Source organism: Haematobia irritans, chromosome 2 (genome assembly GCF_050003625.1).
Source record: "Haematobia irritans isolate KBUSLIRL chromosome 2, ASM5000362v1, whole genome shotgun sequence".
NCBI lineage: Eukaryota > Metazoa > Arthropoda > Insecta > Diptera > Muscidae > Haematobia > Haematobia irritans.
This window is the reverse complement of record NC_134398.1, coordinates 43,176,521-43,192,164: the sequence shown is the minus strand read 5'-3', so window position 1 is coordinate 43,192,164 and position 15,644 is coordinate 43,176,521. Positions and strand designations below refer to the sequence as shown.

The 15,644-nt window shown below is 26.3% G+C and overlaps 1 protein-coding gene across 1 annotated transcript; it reads right to left on the bottom strand.

Annotated features, from left to right (window-relative positions):
- Positions 1-1,375: 1,375 nt before the first annotated feature.
- LOC142227507 (protein takeout-like) lies at positions 1,376-13,686 on the bottom strand. Its single transcript, XM_075298054.1, has 5 exons — positions 13,589-13,686; positions 7,568-7,660; positions 7,302-7,455; positions 7,107-7,240; positions 1,376-1,791 (listed from the first exon to the last, which is right to left on the bottom strand). Exons 1-5 carry the CDS (start codon positions 13,668-13,670, stop codon positions 1,460-1,462), a joined length of 795 nt encoding a protein of 264 aa, XP_075154169.1. The 5' UTR covers positions 13,671-13,686; the 3' UTR covers positions 1,376-1,459.
- Between the last annotated feature and the right edge of the window lie 1,958 nt (positions 13,687-15,644).

The window sequence follows — 15,644 nt, the reverse complement described above, 5'->3', positions numbered from 1 at the left end:
CTGTAGAAAATTTAATCAAATATTTATTTCTATAAAAAATTTTGTCAAAATTTCTATAGAAAATTTGATCAGGATTCTATTTTTGGAGATAATTTTAGGAAAATTTTATTTCATTAGATAATTTTATCAAAATTTTATTTATATAGAAAATTTTGTCAGAATTTTATTTGTTTAGAAATTTTTTTAAGTATTTTATGTCTATAGAAAATTTTGTAAAAATTTCATATCTATAGAAAATATTGTCACAATTTTTGTCAACAGTTTATTTCTATAGATAATTTTACCAAAATTTATTTCTATAAAAAATTTTGTCAGAATTTTATTTGTATCGCAAAATTTTATCAAAATTTAATTTCTATACAAAATTTTGTCAACATTTTATTTATGTAGAAAATTTTGTCAAAATTTTATTTCAATAGAAAATTTTGTCAAAATTTTATTTCTATAGACAATTTTTTAAAAATGTTTTTTCTATAGAAAACTTTATCAAAAATTTTATTTCTGTAGAAAATTTTGTCAAAAATTTTATTTCTGTAGAAAATTTTTTCAAAATTTTATTTTTTTTAGAAAATGTTTGTCAAAATTTTATTTCTATAAAAACTTTTGTCAACAATTTTATTTATTTCTGTAGGATTTAGCGATAATGGCAGGCATCGACGTTAACAATCTTCAACACCTGTAGCCACAAAAACTCACGCTATTTTTATTTTTTTCGGAAGTAAACAAAATCAGTCTTTAACTTAACCATTGAATTTTTTAATATTCTAATAAAACAAAACTACGAAAATAGACAGATAAGGAAATCGATATTGCCTAGTTTATGGTCTGATTTATGTACACCACAAAAGGCAGTCAAACAAGATGACCAAGCCTAAACTGTGCTAAACAGAGATCTCATATTTTGATTATTAAATTATGGAGTGTTAATTTGAATACGAATCTGCCACATTAATTTAATTTTATGAGATCAATGCGATTAATTTATAAAAACATAAACAAAAACACAGTGTCACCATCAATGGTATACCACTATGGCGATGTGCCATCGCCTCAGGATTTGGGATGGTTTCTGGGTAGTTTTTTGATATTTCGCTGATAATTGGGATGGGATGTGAAATAAAAAGATAAATGGCAATGGCTAGGGAAGGTAGCTTGGAGATTATTAGTTGATCCGTTTAAATTATATCGACAGATTTTAATTATATGTTGGTGACTTTTCCTCATAATAAAAAGCAATGTGTGACGTCAGGCTCAAATATTGCGGACAGAAAAAGTATGAGATTTACCACGTAACTTACTGGTTTTCTGATATCACATCTCGTTTTATTCCATTTAAAAACATCCTAATGTTTAATCATTTTTCCTTTAATAACAAAACAAAAAACATTATTTTCTAAAAATACCTAAATTAATACCATATTTCCTATAATTAAAAAAATAATCCCTACATTGGTATCCATTATCCACTTCTCGTTTTTACATTTGGTAAATCAGCAAAAAAGTATGTGGCAGGGACCACTGTAAACATCTTTCCCCAATAATCTTTCATTAGTCTACCCATGGCTGCATTGATACTAGGACGAAAAACTTGGAAAATACTCGAAGATTTTTCATTTAACACTTTATGGGCTGCATTGGAGGCTGTTGTATTTCCATTGAAGAGATTATCGAATTTCATTTGGAGTCCGGTAACCTCATGTAGGTTCATGCGTAGACGTTCAACATCTGTGAATAGATGGCCTTTGTCCTGGCGTTTGAGAAAACGAATTTTCAATTCAGCAACAAGTTTATCTGGAAATATAAAAACACGAAAAAAATTAAAAAGGAAAATTCTTTTGAACATAGGTCAACCTAGTACACTGGTTGACATGCTTGCTAAGGTATCACAATGGACTGAATAACATCCCAGCAAAAAAAGCGTCGCCAAAAAAAGTAATGAGAATGTTCTTTTTGGATCCGAAAGTGGTGCAAAATTGACGCAGAAGCGATGAATTTAACATGGGCTTGTCATAGGACGGAAGTCCTCTATTTCAACAGTCGTTGCAATGACTTAAAAAAATTCTGTGATATTTTGTCAAATACATAATTTTTATAATTTTTTATAATTTTTAATGGATTCTAACGCTTGTTGGAAACGCTTGATCTCAAATATTTTTAAAAATTCACAATTTTTGCAGATTGGATTTAGCATTTTTTTTTCGACAAAATTTAAATGATTTGTACCATTTCATGAATTCTTACACTGTTTTTAACCCATTTGAAACAAAAAAGTTAAAAAAAAACTATTAAAAATATGAAAAAACCAAGTTATAAAAAATTGAATTGAAAGAATTTCCTGGGTAGTTAAAATAAAGAACATCATTGGGAGTCCATCTTCTGTAAGTGCTTTTGAAGTTGTGCCTTTGGAAGAACTTCCAAATTTTTTTGCTGGGATGTAACCGAACCAAAAATAACCTACTAAAATTGGGAAAAAATTTTACCAAAAAAAAAAAAAAAACTACAAAACAAAAAAAAATTATTTTTCTAAAAATTACTTTTATAGAAAATTTTGGCAAAATTTTATTTCAATAGTAATTTTTGTCACAATGCAAAATTTTGTCAAAATTTTATTTCTATAGAAAATTTTGTCAAAATTTTATTTCTATAGAAAATTTTGTCAAAATTTTATATCTATAGAAAATTTTGGCAAAATTGTATGTTTGTAGAAAATTTTGTAAAAATTTTATTACTATAGAAAATTTTGTCAAAATTTTATTTCTATAGAAAGTTTTGTCAAAATTTTATTTCTATAGAAAATTTTGTCAAAATTTTATATCTATAGAAAATTTTCTCAAAGTTTTATTTCTATGGAAAATTTTGTCAAGATTATATTTCTATATAACATTTTAACAAAATTTTACTAGAAAAAAAAAATTGACAAAATTTTCTACAGAAATAGAATTTTGCCAAAATTTTCTATAGATATAAAATTTTTACAAAATTCTCTATAGAAATAAAATTTTGGCAAAATTGTATTTCTGTAGAAAATTTTGTCAAAATTTTATTTCTATATAAAATTTTGTCAAAAATATTTAGAAAATTTTGCCCAAATTTTATTTCTACGGAAAATTTTGTCAAAATTTTATTTCTATAGAAAATTTTATCAAAATTATATTTCTATATAAAATTTTGACAAAATTTTTTTTATGGAAAATTGTGTAAAATTTTGTTTTATTTCTATAGAAAATTTGTCAAAATTTCTTTAGAAAATTTTGTCAGAGTTTTATTTCTATAGAAAATTTTGTCAAAATTTTAGTTCTATGGAAAATTTTGCCAAAATTTTATTTTTATGGAAAATTGTGTAAAATTTTGTTTCTACTGAAAATTTGGTCAAAATTTTATTTCTAAGAAAATTTTTGCAAAATTTTATTTCTATAGAAAGTTTTGTCAAAATTTTTTTGTAAAGGAAATTTTGTCAACATTTTATTTCTATAGAAAATTTTGCCCAAATTTTATTTCTACGGCAAATTTTGTCAAAATTTCATTTCTATGGAATATTTTGTCCATATTTTTAATTTTTATTAAAAATGTTGTCAACATTTTTTTTTGTTTTTTGTAGAAAGTTTTGTCAACATTTTATTTCTATAGAAAATTTTGTCAAAATGTCCTATCTATAGAAAATTTTGCCGAAATTTTATTTCTACGGCAAATTTTGTCAAAATTTTATTTCTATGGAAAATTTTGTCAAAATTTTATTACTATCGAAAATTTTGCCAACATTTTATTTTTATGGAAAATTGTGTAAAATTTTGTTTTTACAGAAAAATTTGTCAACATTATATTTCGATTGCCAAATTTGTTAAAATTTTATTTCTATAGAAAATTTTGTCAAAATTTTATTTCTATGGAACATCTGGCAAAATTTGATTTCTATGGAAAATTTTGCTAAAATTTTTTTTTTATGGAAAATTGTGTAAAATTTTGTTTCTACAGAAAATTTTGTCAAAATAGTATTTTTATAGAAGCTGTTGTCAAAATTGTATTTTTATAGGAAATTTTCTCAAAATTTTATTTCTATAGAAAATTTTATCAAACTTTTATTTCTATCGAAAATTTTCTTTCAATAGCAAATGTCAAAAAATTTAGTTCTTTAGAAAATTTCCTCTTGTATATCTGCAGAAAATTTTTGTGAAAATTTTAGTTCTATAGAAAATTTTCTCAAAATTTTATCTCTATCGAAAATTTTGTCAAACTTTTATTTCTATAGGAAATTTTGCCAAAATTTTGTTAAAATTCAAGAAAATGGTCGCAAATTTTTTTCCCTAGAAAGTTTTGTCAAAATTTTATTTTGCCAGAAAGTTTTGTCAACATTTTATTTCTATAGAAAATTTTGTCAAAATTTTAGTTCTATGGAAAATTTTGCCAAAATTTTATTTTTATGGAAAATTGTGTAAAATGTTGTTTCTACTGAAAATTTTGTCAAAATTTTATTTCTAAGAAAATTTTTGCAAAATTTTATTTCTATAGAAAGTTTTGTCAAAATTTTACTTCTATAGGAAATTTTGCCAAATTTTATTTCAATAGGAAATCTTGCCCAAAATTTTTTTCTATGGAATATTTTGTCCAAATTTTTAATTTTCATTAAAAATGTTGTCAACATTTTTTTTTGTAGAAAGTTTTGTCAACATTTTACTTCTATAGAAAATTTTATCAAAATGTTCTATCTATAGAAAATTTTGTCAAAATTTTATTTCTATGGAAAATTTTGTTAAAGTTTTATTTCTGTGGAAAATTTAGTGAAAATTTTATTTCTATGAAAAGCTTGACAAAATTTTATTTTTATGGAAAATTGTGTAAAATTTTGTTTCATTTCTATAGAAAATTTTGTCAGAATTTCATTTCTATAGAAAATTTTGCCCAAATTTTATTTCTATGGAAAATTTTGTCAAAATTTGATTTCTATGGAAAATTTTGCCAAAATTTTATTTTTATGGAAAATTGTGTAAAATTTTGTGTCTACAGAAAATTTTGTCAACATAACATTTCGATTGACAATTTTGTTAAAATTTTATTTTTAATTTTTGTTAAAAATGTTGTCAACATTTTTTTTTTGTAGAAAGTTTTGTCAACATTTTGTTTCTATAGAAAATTTTTTCAAAATTTAATTTCTATAGAAAATGTTGTCCAAATATTATTTCTACGGAAAATTTTGTCGATATTTTATTTCTATGGAAAATTTTGTCAATGTTTTATTTCTATAGAAAAATTTTGTCAAAATTTTAGTTCTATAGAAAATTTTGCCAAAATTTTATTTCTATGGAAAATTTTGTTTCTAAGAAAATTTTGTCAAATTTTATTTCTATAGGAAATCTTGCCCAAAATTTTATTTCTATGAAATATTTTGTCCATATTTTTAATTTTTATTAAAAATGTTGGTAACATTTTTTTTGTAGAAAGTTTTGTCAACATTTTATTTCTATAGAAAATTTTCTCAAAATTTTGCCCAAGTTTTATTCCTACGGAAAATTTTGTCAAATTTTTTTTTCTATGGAAAATTTTGCCAAAATTTTATTTCTATATAAAAATTGGACAAACTTTTATTTTTATGGAAAATTGTATAAAATTTTGTTTTATTTCTATTGAAAATTTTGTCAAAATTTCATTTCTATAGAAAATGTTGCACAAATTTTATTTGTATGGAAAAATTTGTCAAAGTTTTATTTCTGTTGAAAATTTTGTCAAAATTTTAGTTCTATTGAAAATTTTGCTAAAAATTTGTAAAATGTTGTTTCTACTGAAAATGTTGTCAACATTATATTTCGATTGCCAAATTTGGTAAAATTTTATTTCTATGGAAAATTTTGTCAAAATTTTATTTCTATAGAAAATTTTGTCCAAATTTTTAATTTTCATAAAAAGTGTCAACATTTTATTTCTATGGAACATCTTGCCAAAATTTTATTTCTATGGAAAATTTTGCCAAAATCTTATTTTTATGGAAAATTGTGTAAAATGTTGTTTCTACCGAAAATTTTGTCCAAATATTATTTTGTCAAAATTTTATTTCTATAGGAAATTTTGTCAACATTTTATTTCTATAGAAAATTTTCTTTCAATAGAAAATGTTGTCAAAAATTTTAGTTCTTTAGAAAATTTCTTCTAAATTGTATATCTGCAGGAAATTTTTGTGAAAATTTTATTTCCAAAGAAAATTTTCTCAAAATTTTATTTCAATCGAAAATTTTCTCAAAATTTTATTTCAATCGAAAAATTTGTCAAACTTTTATTTCTATAGGAAATTTGGCCAAAATGTTGTCAAAATTTTATTTCTACAGAAAATTTTTTCATAATTTTATTTCCAAGAAAATGGTTGCAAATTTTTTTTCTCTAGAAAGTTTTGTCAAAATTTTATATCTGTAGAAAGTTTTGTTAACATTTTATTTGTATATAAAATTTTGTCAAAATTTTATTTGTATAGAAAATTTTGCCCAAATTTTATTCCTATGGAAAATTTAGTCAAATTTTTATTTCTATAAAAAATTGTGTCAAAATATTAGTTTTTATACAAAATTGTGTAAAAATTGTATATTTTATAGTACCTCTTAGGTTAGGTTAGGTTAGGTGGCAGCCCGTTGTATCAGGCTCACTTAGACTATTCAGTCCATTGTGATACCACATTGGTGAACTTCTATCTTATCACTGAGTGCTGCCCGATTCCATGTTAAGCTCAATGACAAGGGACTTCCTTTTTATAGACGAGTCCGAACGGCGTTCCACATTGCAGTGAAACCACTTAGAGAAGCTTTGAAACCCTCAGAAATGTCACCAGCATTACTGAGGTGGGATAATCCGCCGCTGAAAAACTTTTTGGTGTTCGGTCAAAGCAGGAATCGAACCCACGACCTTGTGTATGCAAGGCGGACATGCTAACCATTGCACCACGGTGGCTCCCTGTACCTCGTACCTCTTAGTTATAGAAGAATTTTTGTCAAAATCTAGCAAAGTCAGATTTTGCTGAAATTCACAGGAATATGAAATTTCCATTAGTGATACAATTGCATCACTCGGTAAAATCAAACATTTACCAGACCATCGTATCTTAAAATATTATTATCTATTGCACTTACCAACTGTAATCAAAACCTGGCCCTGTCCATCCAAAGGCATATCCAAAATGTGACCACTTATGTTATATTCACCTTTCATATTAATTTTGGACAAATCGAAAACAGCACTCATACCCAAGGGACTAATGCTAAAACTACAAAGCAAATCCGGGAAATATTAGAAATTTTCAATAATATAAAATAGTATCTACCCACCTGGCTTCACTACATTTCGCTGCACTAATACCACTGAGAACCACATCATCCAGTTTTAGATTAATACCCATGGGACTTTGAGGATCACCATCAATTTCAATATGCTTGATATCTAGGGGATCTAATGATTTAATGGAATCTAAACCAGGTATTCCTGAAAATTTAAAAACAATTTTTTTTATTTTGATAATAAAAATTCTTCTACTAATTATTCTCAGCTTTTGTGAGTAATAAATGCATTCCATTCCATTGTCTTGATGATTTACCTGTCTTCCATTCTTTTAGAATATTGTCCATATTTTTAATAAAGCAATTTTTAAAACTTGATTCTTTTACACTGCAGGGGTTTAAGAAATTTGCTGGAATATAAAAATAAAGAAAGAAAACAAAGAAATTAGAATTTTTATTAAGTCATTTAAATACATATATGTACTATGTGTATTAGCCATCTCCAAATGTGATATTTTTAAATTGAAAATATTTTAATGGAATTTTTTGATTAATATAAAATGTTGGTTTACCTAGACTCTAGACCAGAACATGTTCAGAGAATAATAATTTTCATTTGAGTGGATAAAGGGCCTACCAGAAAGATCGAGTCAAAAGATCGAAGCAATATTTATTTTCCATATATTGTTTTGTAAGGTCGGCCAAGAACTTCCTCTAAGTAGAGAAGAGATTTTTGTCAAAAAAAAAACGTAGAATCAAAATCGACTTTTTGTAATCTTCAAACCCGATTATAGACTTTTGGTATTTTTCAAATCGGCTAAATTAATTTTAAAGAAAAATCATGAACCTATTACCGTGGTAACTCTGAGTGTATGAAAAAGTCAATAGATCGAGCAATAAAATTTTCAAAAAAAAAAAAAAAACATAAGTGAAAAACCCAATTATCGATTTAGAAAAAGTCTTTAAACAGGCTAAAACTTGGAAAAGTTGAAATCTTGAAATCAACTTTTCCAAATTTTGTAAACATCGAACTTGAAATCTGAGTGAATAAAAAAGTCGATAGATCGCCCAATCGACTTTTCCATATTTTCAAAACAAAAAAAGTGAAAACCCTAAATATCGATTTAAACAAATTTTCGAAAAGATTCGACTATTTTGTCAAAGTAAAAAAATCAAACTCTTAAAAATTCGACTTCGATCCAAATTTTTAAAAGATATAAAATTCGAAAAGTCCACATAGCACATTTTCAAAATGTCGAAAACTCGATTTTTACAAATTCAAAAAGTAAAAACTTTTCCAAAATTCCTAAAAAATCGAAAATCGACATCGCAAAAATTAAATTATCCAAATTTTAAAAAAGTCAAAAAAACCCAAATTTCGAATAGTCCACTTAGCCAATTTTCAAAAAGTCAAAATTCGATTTTTACAAATTCTACAAAAAAAATACAAAAAAAATTTCCAAAAATTCCTAAAAATTCCTAAAAAATCGAAAATTTTCCAAATTTTCAAAAATAAGTCGAATACTCAAGAATTTGCCTAGTCATAATTTCGAAAAATTTGAAACCTAAAGATTCGATTTTTTCAAATTTGAAAAAGTTGCGACCTTTTTGAATTTTCCACATTAAAAACAAAAAATTTTTTCAATTTTTTTTTTTGTTTTTTTGTTAAAAACTCAAAGATTCGATTTTTCCAAATTTGAAACGGGTTGCAAAAATTTAATTTTCCAAAATTTAAAAAAGACAAAAAATCACAAAATCAAGTGCTCTAACTGTCGCCCTCCAAATCTCGAAAAATCCACTTTGCAAAGTCGAAAATTCGATTTTTTTACTATTTCTAAAAAAATGGAAAAACTTTTCCAAAATTCCTAAAAAATCAAAAATTTAACTTTTTCAGATTTTCAAAAAGTCTAAAACTTTTAAGTTTTCAAAAGTCGAAAAAAGTATTCTACTTGAATACTTAAAAATTTCACTAATCAAAATCTTGAAAAAGCTGAAAACCCAAAGATTCGATTTTTCCAAATTTGAAAAAGGTGGCAAAAATAGAATTTCCCAAATTTAAAAAAATGTAAAAAGTAGAAGAAGTTCGCAAAACTTGAATTTTCCAAATTTTAAAAAAGACAAAAATCAAAAAAAGAAAAGAAAAATTAATACTCCAAAAGTCGCCTTCCAAACCTCGACATAATCAAAACGTCTAAAATTTAATTTTTACAAATTCTAACAAAATAGAAGACTTTTCCATAATTCCTAAAAAAATTGAAAATTATAATTTTTCAGATGTGCAAAAAGTCTAAAAATTTTAACTTTTCTAAATTTTCAAAAGTCTAGTGACTAACCAAAATTTGTAAAAATTTGAAAACCGAAATATTCGATTTTTTCAAATTTGAAAAATTTCTCAAAAATTGAATTTTCCAAAATTAAAAAAAAAAAAGTTGTAAACTCAAAGATTTAATTTTTCAATTTCAAAAGGGTCGAAAAAAATTAATTTTCTAAATTTTAAAAAAGGAAAAATCAGAAACTCCAAATTACTCGAGAAGTCGACTTTTCCATTTTTTTAAATTAAAAAAACATAAAAATTTAATTTTTCCTTATTACAAAAAAATCTACAACTTGCCAGGTCATCTTTCAAACTTTTGAAAAAGGCGAATGATTAAATTTTGCAATTTTGCAATAGTGCTAAAATCGAATTTTCAAATACTCGACTTATCTAAATAAAAAAAAAAAAAAAAAAAAAAAAACAAGTATATACGGCCGTAAGTTCGGCCAGGCCGAAGCTTATGTACCCTCCACGATGGATTGCGTAAAAACTTCTACTGAAGACTGTCATCCACAATCGATTTACTTGGGTTGCGGTAACTTTTGCCGATGACAAGGTATCTTAAAAGTTCCTAACACCGTAATATATACCACGTAGTCCAAACGTGGTATATATTGAACTTAAAATGGCCGATTAAATACGTATATAATTAAGTTTGACAAAATTTTCTAAAGAAATAAAATTTTGACAACATTTTCTATAGAAGTAAAATTTGGACAAAATTTTCTATAGAAATACGATTTTAACACAATTTTCTATAGAAATAATATTTTGACAAAATTTTCTATAGAAATAAAATTTTTACTAAATTTTCAAAAGATTTAAAATTTTGACAACATTCTCTATAGTTTGACAAAATTTTCTATAGAAATAAATTTTTGACAAAATAAAATTTTGACAACATTTTCTACAGAAATAAAATTTTTCCAAAATTTTCTATAGAAATAAAATTTGACAAAATTTTCTATAGGAATAAAATTGCGACAAATTTTGCTAGATTATTTTTGCTCGAGTGGCAAGCATGATTATGAACCGATATGGACCAATTTTTGTGTGATCGGGGATCGGCTATATATAACTATAGACCGATATGGACCAATTTTTACATGGTTGTTAGAGACCATATATTAACACCATGTACCAAATTTCAGCCGGATCGGATGAAATTTGCTTCTCTTAGAGCAATCGCAAGCCAAATTTGGGGGTCCGTTTATATGGGGGCTATACGTAAAAGTGGACCCATATGGACCAATTTTTGCGTGGTTGTTAGAGACCATATACTAACACCATGTACCAAATTTCAGCCGGATCGGATGAAATGTGCTTCTCTTAGAGCAATCACAAGCCATATTTGGGGGTCCGTTTATATGGGGGCTATACGTAAAAGTGGACCGATATGGCCCATTTGCAATACCATCCGACCTACATCAATAACAACTACTTGTGCCAAGTTTCAAGTCGATAGCTTGTTTCGTTCGGAAGTTAGCGTGATTTCAACAGACGGACGGACGGACGGACGGACATGCTCAGATCGACTCAGAATTTCACCACGACCCATAATATATATACTTTATGGGGTCTTAGAGCAATATTTCGATGTGTTGCAAACGGAATGACAAAGTTAATATACCCCCATCCTATGGTGGAGGGTATAAAAATGTCGAGCAGACGTCTCTTCAAAATGTCTCGAGAAGCCGACTTTTAAAAGATCTTAAAATCGAAAGGTTACTTTTTCCAAATTTAGAAAAACTCGAAGACTTGGCTTATTCAAAATTTAAAAAGTCGGAATTTAAAAAAATAAAAACTTTTACATTGGAAGTTGCTATAAATAATTTTTTAATCTCCTTAGAAAAAAATATGAAAGGCATGGGCCAACGATATGACACTAGCAGTCAGGGAAAAATTCCCAGATACAATTGGAAATTTCATATAAAATGGATAAAGAGAACTATTCGATTATGATAGATTATTAATGCATCTTTAAGCCTTAAAATTTTATTTAACTATTTATTTTTTACTTTCATTAGAAACATGTTTCAATTAATTATCACAAAGAAAAACCTTGAAATTTTGTGTTTTGGCAGTGTAAATATTTCTTAATTGACTTGAGGTGTTAAAATTTAATAAATAAATTTCACGCCAAATTAAATAAATTTAAAAAAAATGTCAAATGTTCCATTTCAATAGGAAAGTTGTTTATATTAAAGAGCAAACCAATCTATATCACTATTTATTATTTGACACTATTTTTATACCCTCCACCATAGGATGGTGGAGGGTATTCCGTTTGTAACACATCGAAATATTGCTCTAAGACCCCATAATGTATATATATTCTGGGTCGTGGTGAAATTCTGAGTCGATCTAAGCATGTCCGTCCGTCCGTCCGTCTGTCCGGCTGTCCGTCCGTCTGTGGAAATCACGCTAACTTCCGAACGAAACAAGCTATCGACTTGAAACTTGGCACAAGTAGTTGTTATTGATGTAGGTCGGATGGTATTGAAAATCGGCCATATCGGACCACGTTTACGTATAGCCCCCATATAAACCGATCCCCAAATTTGGCTTGAGGAGCCTCCCGGAGCAGCAAAATTCATCCGATCCGGTTGAAATTTGGTACCTGATCTTAGTATATGGCCTCTAACAACCATGCAAAAATTGGTCCATATCGGTCCATATTTATATATAGCTCCCATATAAACCGATCCCCAGATTTGACCTCCGGAGCCTCTTGGAGGAGCAAAATTCATCCGATCCGGTTGAAATTTAGTACGTGGTCTTAGTATACGGTCTCTAACATTCATGCAAAAATTGGTCCATGTCGGTCCATAATTATATATAGCCCCCATATAAACCGATCCCCAGATTTGACCTCCGGAGCCTCTTGGAGGGGAAAAATTCATCCGATCCGGTTGAAATGTGGTACATGATGTTATTATACGGTCTCTAACAACCATGCAAAAATTGGTCCATGTCGGTCCATAATTATATATAGCTCCCATATAAACCGATCCCCAGATTTGACCTCAGGAGCCTCTTGGAGGAGCGAAATTCATCCGATCCTTTTGGAATTTGGTACAAGGTGTTAGTATATGGTATCTAACAACCATGCAAAAATTGGTCCATATCGGTCCATAATTATATATAGCAAAAGTCATCCGATGCGGTTGAAATTTGGTACATTTTGTCAATATATGGCCTCTAACAGCCATGTAAAAATTCGTCAATATCGGTCTTTAGTTATATATAGCCGATGACTTATTACACAAAAATTGGTCCATATCGCCAAAAATAATCTACCAAAACTTTATTTCCATAGAAAATTTTGTCAAATTTTATTACTATAGAAAGTTGTGTCTAAATTTCATTTCTATAGAAAGTTTTGTCAAACGTTTATTTCTATAGAAATGTTTGTCAAAATTTTATTTCCATAGAAAGTTTTGTCAAAATTTTATTTTTATAGAAAATTTTGTAAAAAAATTATTTCTGTAGAAAATTTTGTCAACATTTTATTTCTATACAAAATTTTGTCAACATTTTACTTCCATAGAAAATTTTGTCAACATTTTATTTCTATAGAAAATTTTGTCAAGTTTTTATTTCTATAGAAAATTTTGTCAAAATTTTATTTCTATAGAAAATTTTGTCAAGTTTTCATTTCTATAGAAAATTTTGTCAAGTTTTCATTTCTATAGAAAATTTTGTCAAACTATATTATATACGTATTTAATCGGCCTTTTTTTGTTTAATATATACCCCTTATGGACTAACTTACAATTTAGAAGACAGTGTTAAAAAGTTTTACGATACCTTGCCATCGGCAAGTGTTATCGCAACCCAAGTAATTCGATTGTGGATGACAGCCTTTAGTAGAAGTTCCTACGCAATCCATGGTGGAGGGTACATAAGATTCGGCCTGGCCGAACTTACGGCCGTATATATTTGTTATCTCTCATTTGGTTTTATTTAATTTTTATTTTTATTTTTTTTTTATGACAACATCACACTTCGAAACTTTACTTACGCTTTTCGTTTAAAATTTTTTCTGCTTCAGCAAAAATACCCCATGACAAGGTCACCAATAATAAAATAATTTGCGATTTCATTTTATATAAATTCCGAAAAAAAAATTGCAAAATAAAATAAAAAAATGTTTAATTAATATGACTAGAATATCACTTCGAAGAATATCGAAGAACAACCGAATGCGCGAAAGAAACTTTGTAAACTGTTGAAAATATGATGATCTCCTATCAATTTTAAAATAGGTTTGTAATAATCCAAATTCAATCAAAAGAATGTCAAAATATGCAAAATGATAAACAAAAACTTGTTTGCCCAGTCTCATCACACTACTATTTAAGATATTATGATAAATTTTTAGCGCCATTAGAAGAAACCAGAAAATTATTTCAATAAAATAAAACGACTTAGTTGTACCCTACAAGCCTCAGAGAAATTGTGACAAAATATATTATATTATTAAAAAAAGAATTACTTTTCATAAGCAAAGAAATTTTGATAAAATTTCCTATAAAAAGAAAAATTGGCAAATTTTCCTATAACTACGATTTTTTTTTTACAAAATTCACTATAGCTAGGAAATATTGACAAAATTTCCTATGAACATAAAATTTTAACAAAAATTTTGACAAAAATTCCTAAAAGTAATAATATTTTGACAAAATTTCGTTGGGAACTAAAATTTTGACGAAAACTCCTATAGAAATGAAATTTTCATAAAATTTTCTATAGCTAAAAAAAATTGACAAAATTTCCCGTAACATAAAAAATGGACAAAATTTCCTATAACTACGAATTTTTTACAACATTCACTATAGCTAGGAAATATTGACAAAATTTCCTAACGACACAAAAAATATTAACAAAATTTCCTATGTAACCAAAATTTTGACAAAAATTTCTAAAAGTAATAATATTTTAAAAAAATTTCGTTGGGAACTAAAATTTTGACGAAAATACCTATAGAAATGAAACTTTCATAAAATTTTCTATAGCTAAAAAAATTTGACAAAATTTCCCGTAACCAGAAAAATTGACAAAATTTCCAATAACTAGGAATTTTTTACAAAATTCACTATATCTAGGAACTATTGTCAAAATTTCCTAACGACATAAAAAAATTTAACAAAATTTCCTATGGAACAAAAATTTCGACAAAATTTCAAAAAGAAATAATATTTTGACAAAATTTCGTTTGGAACTAAAATTTTGACGAAAATTCCTATAGAAATGAAACTTTCATAATATTTTCTATAGCTAAAAAAAATTGACAAAATTTCCCGTAACCAGAAAAATTGACAAAATTTCCAATAACTAGGAATTTTTTACAAAATTCACTATAGCTAGGAAATATTGTCAAAATTTCCTAACGACATAAAAAAAATTAACAAAATTTCCTATGTAACAAAAATTTTGACAAAATTTCTATAAGAAATAATATTTTGACAAAATTTCGTTGGGAACTAAAATTTTGACGAAAATTCCTATAGAATTCCTTTCATAAAATTTTCTACAGATAAAAAAAATTGACAAAATTTCCCGTAAAAAGAAAAATTGATAAAATTTCTTATAACTACGAATTTTTACAAAATTCACTATATCTAGGAAATATTGACAAAATTTCTTATGGATATAAAATTTTAACAAAAATTTCGCATGTAACAAAAATTTTGACAAAATTTCTATAAGAAATAATATTTTGACAAAATTTCGTTGGGAACTAAAATTTTGACGAAAATTCATAGAGAAATGAAACTTTCATAAAATTTTCTATAGCTAAAAAAATTTGACAAAATTTCCCGTAAGAAGAAAAATTGACAAAATTCCTTATAACTACGAATTTTTTACAAAATTCACTATATCTAGGAAATGTTGACAAAATTTCTTATGGGCATAACATTTTAACAAAAATGTCATTTGTAACAAAAATTTGGACAAAATTTCTAACAGAAATAATATTTTGACAAAATTTCGTTGGGAACTAAAATTTTGACGAAAATTCCTATAGAAATGAAACTTTCATAAAATTTTCTATAGCTAAAAAAAAATTGACAAAA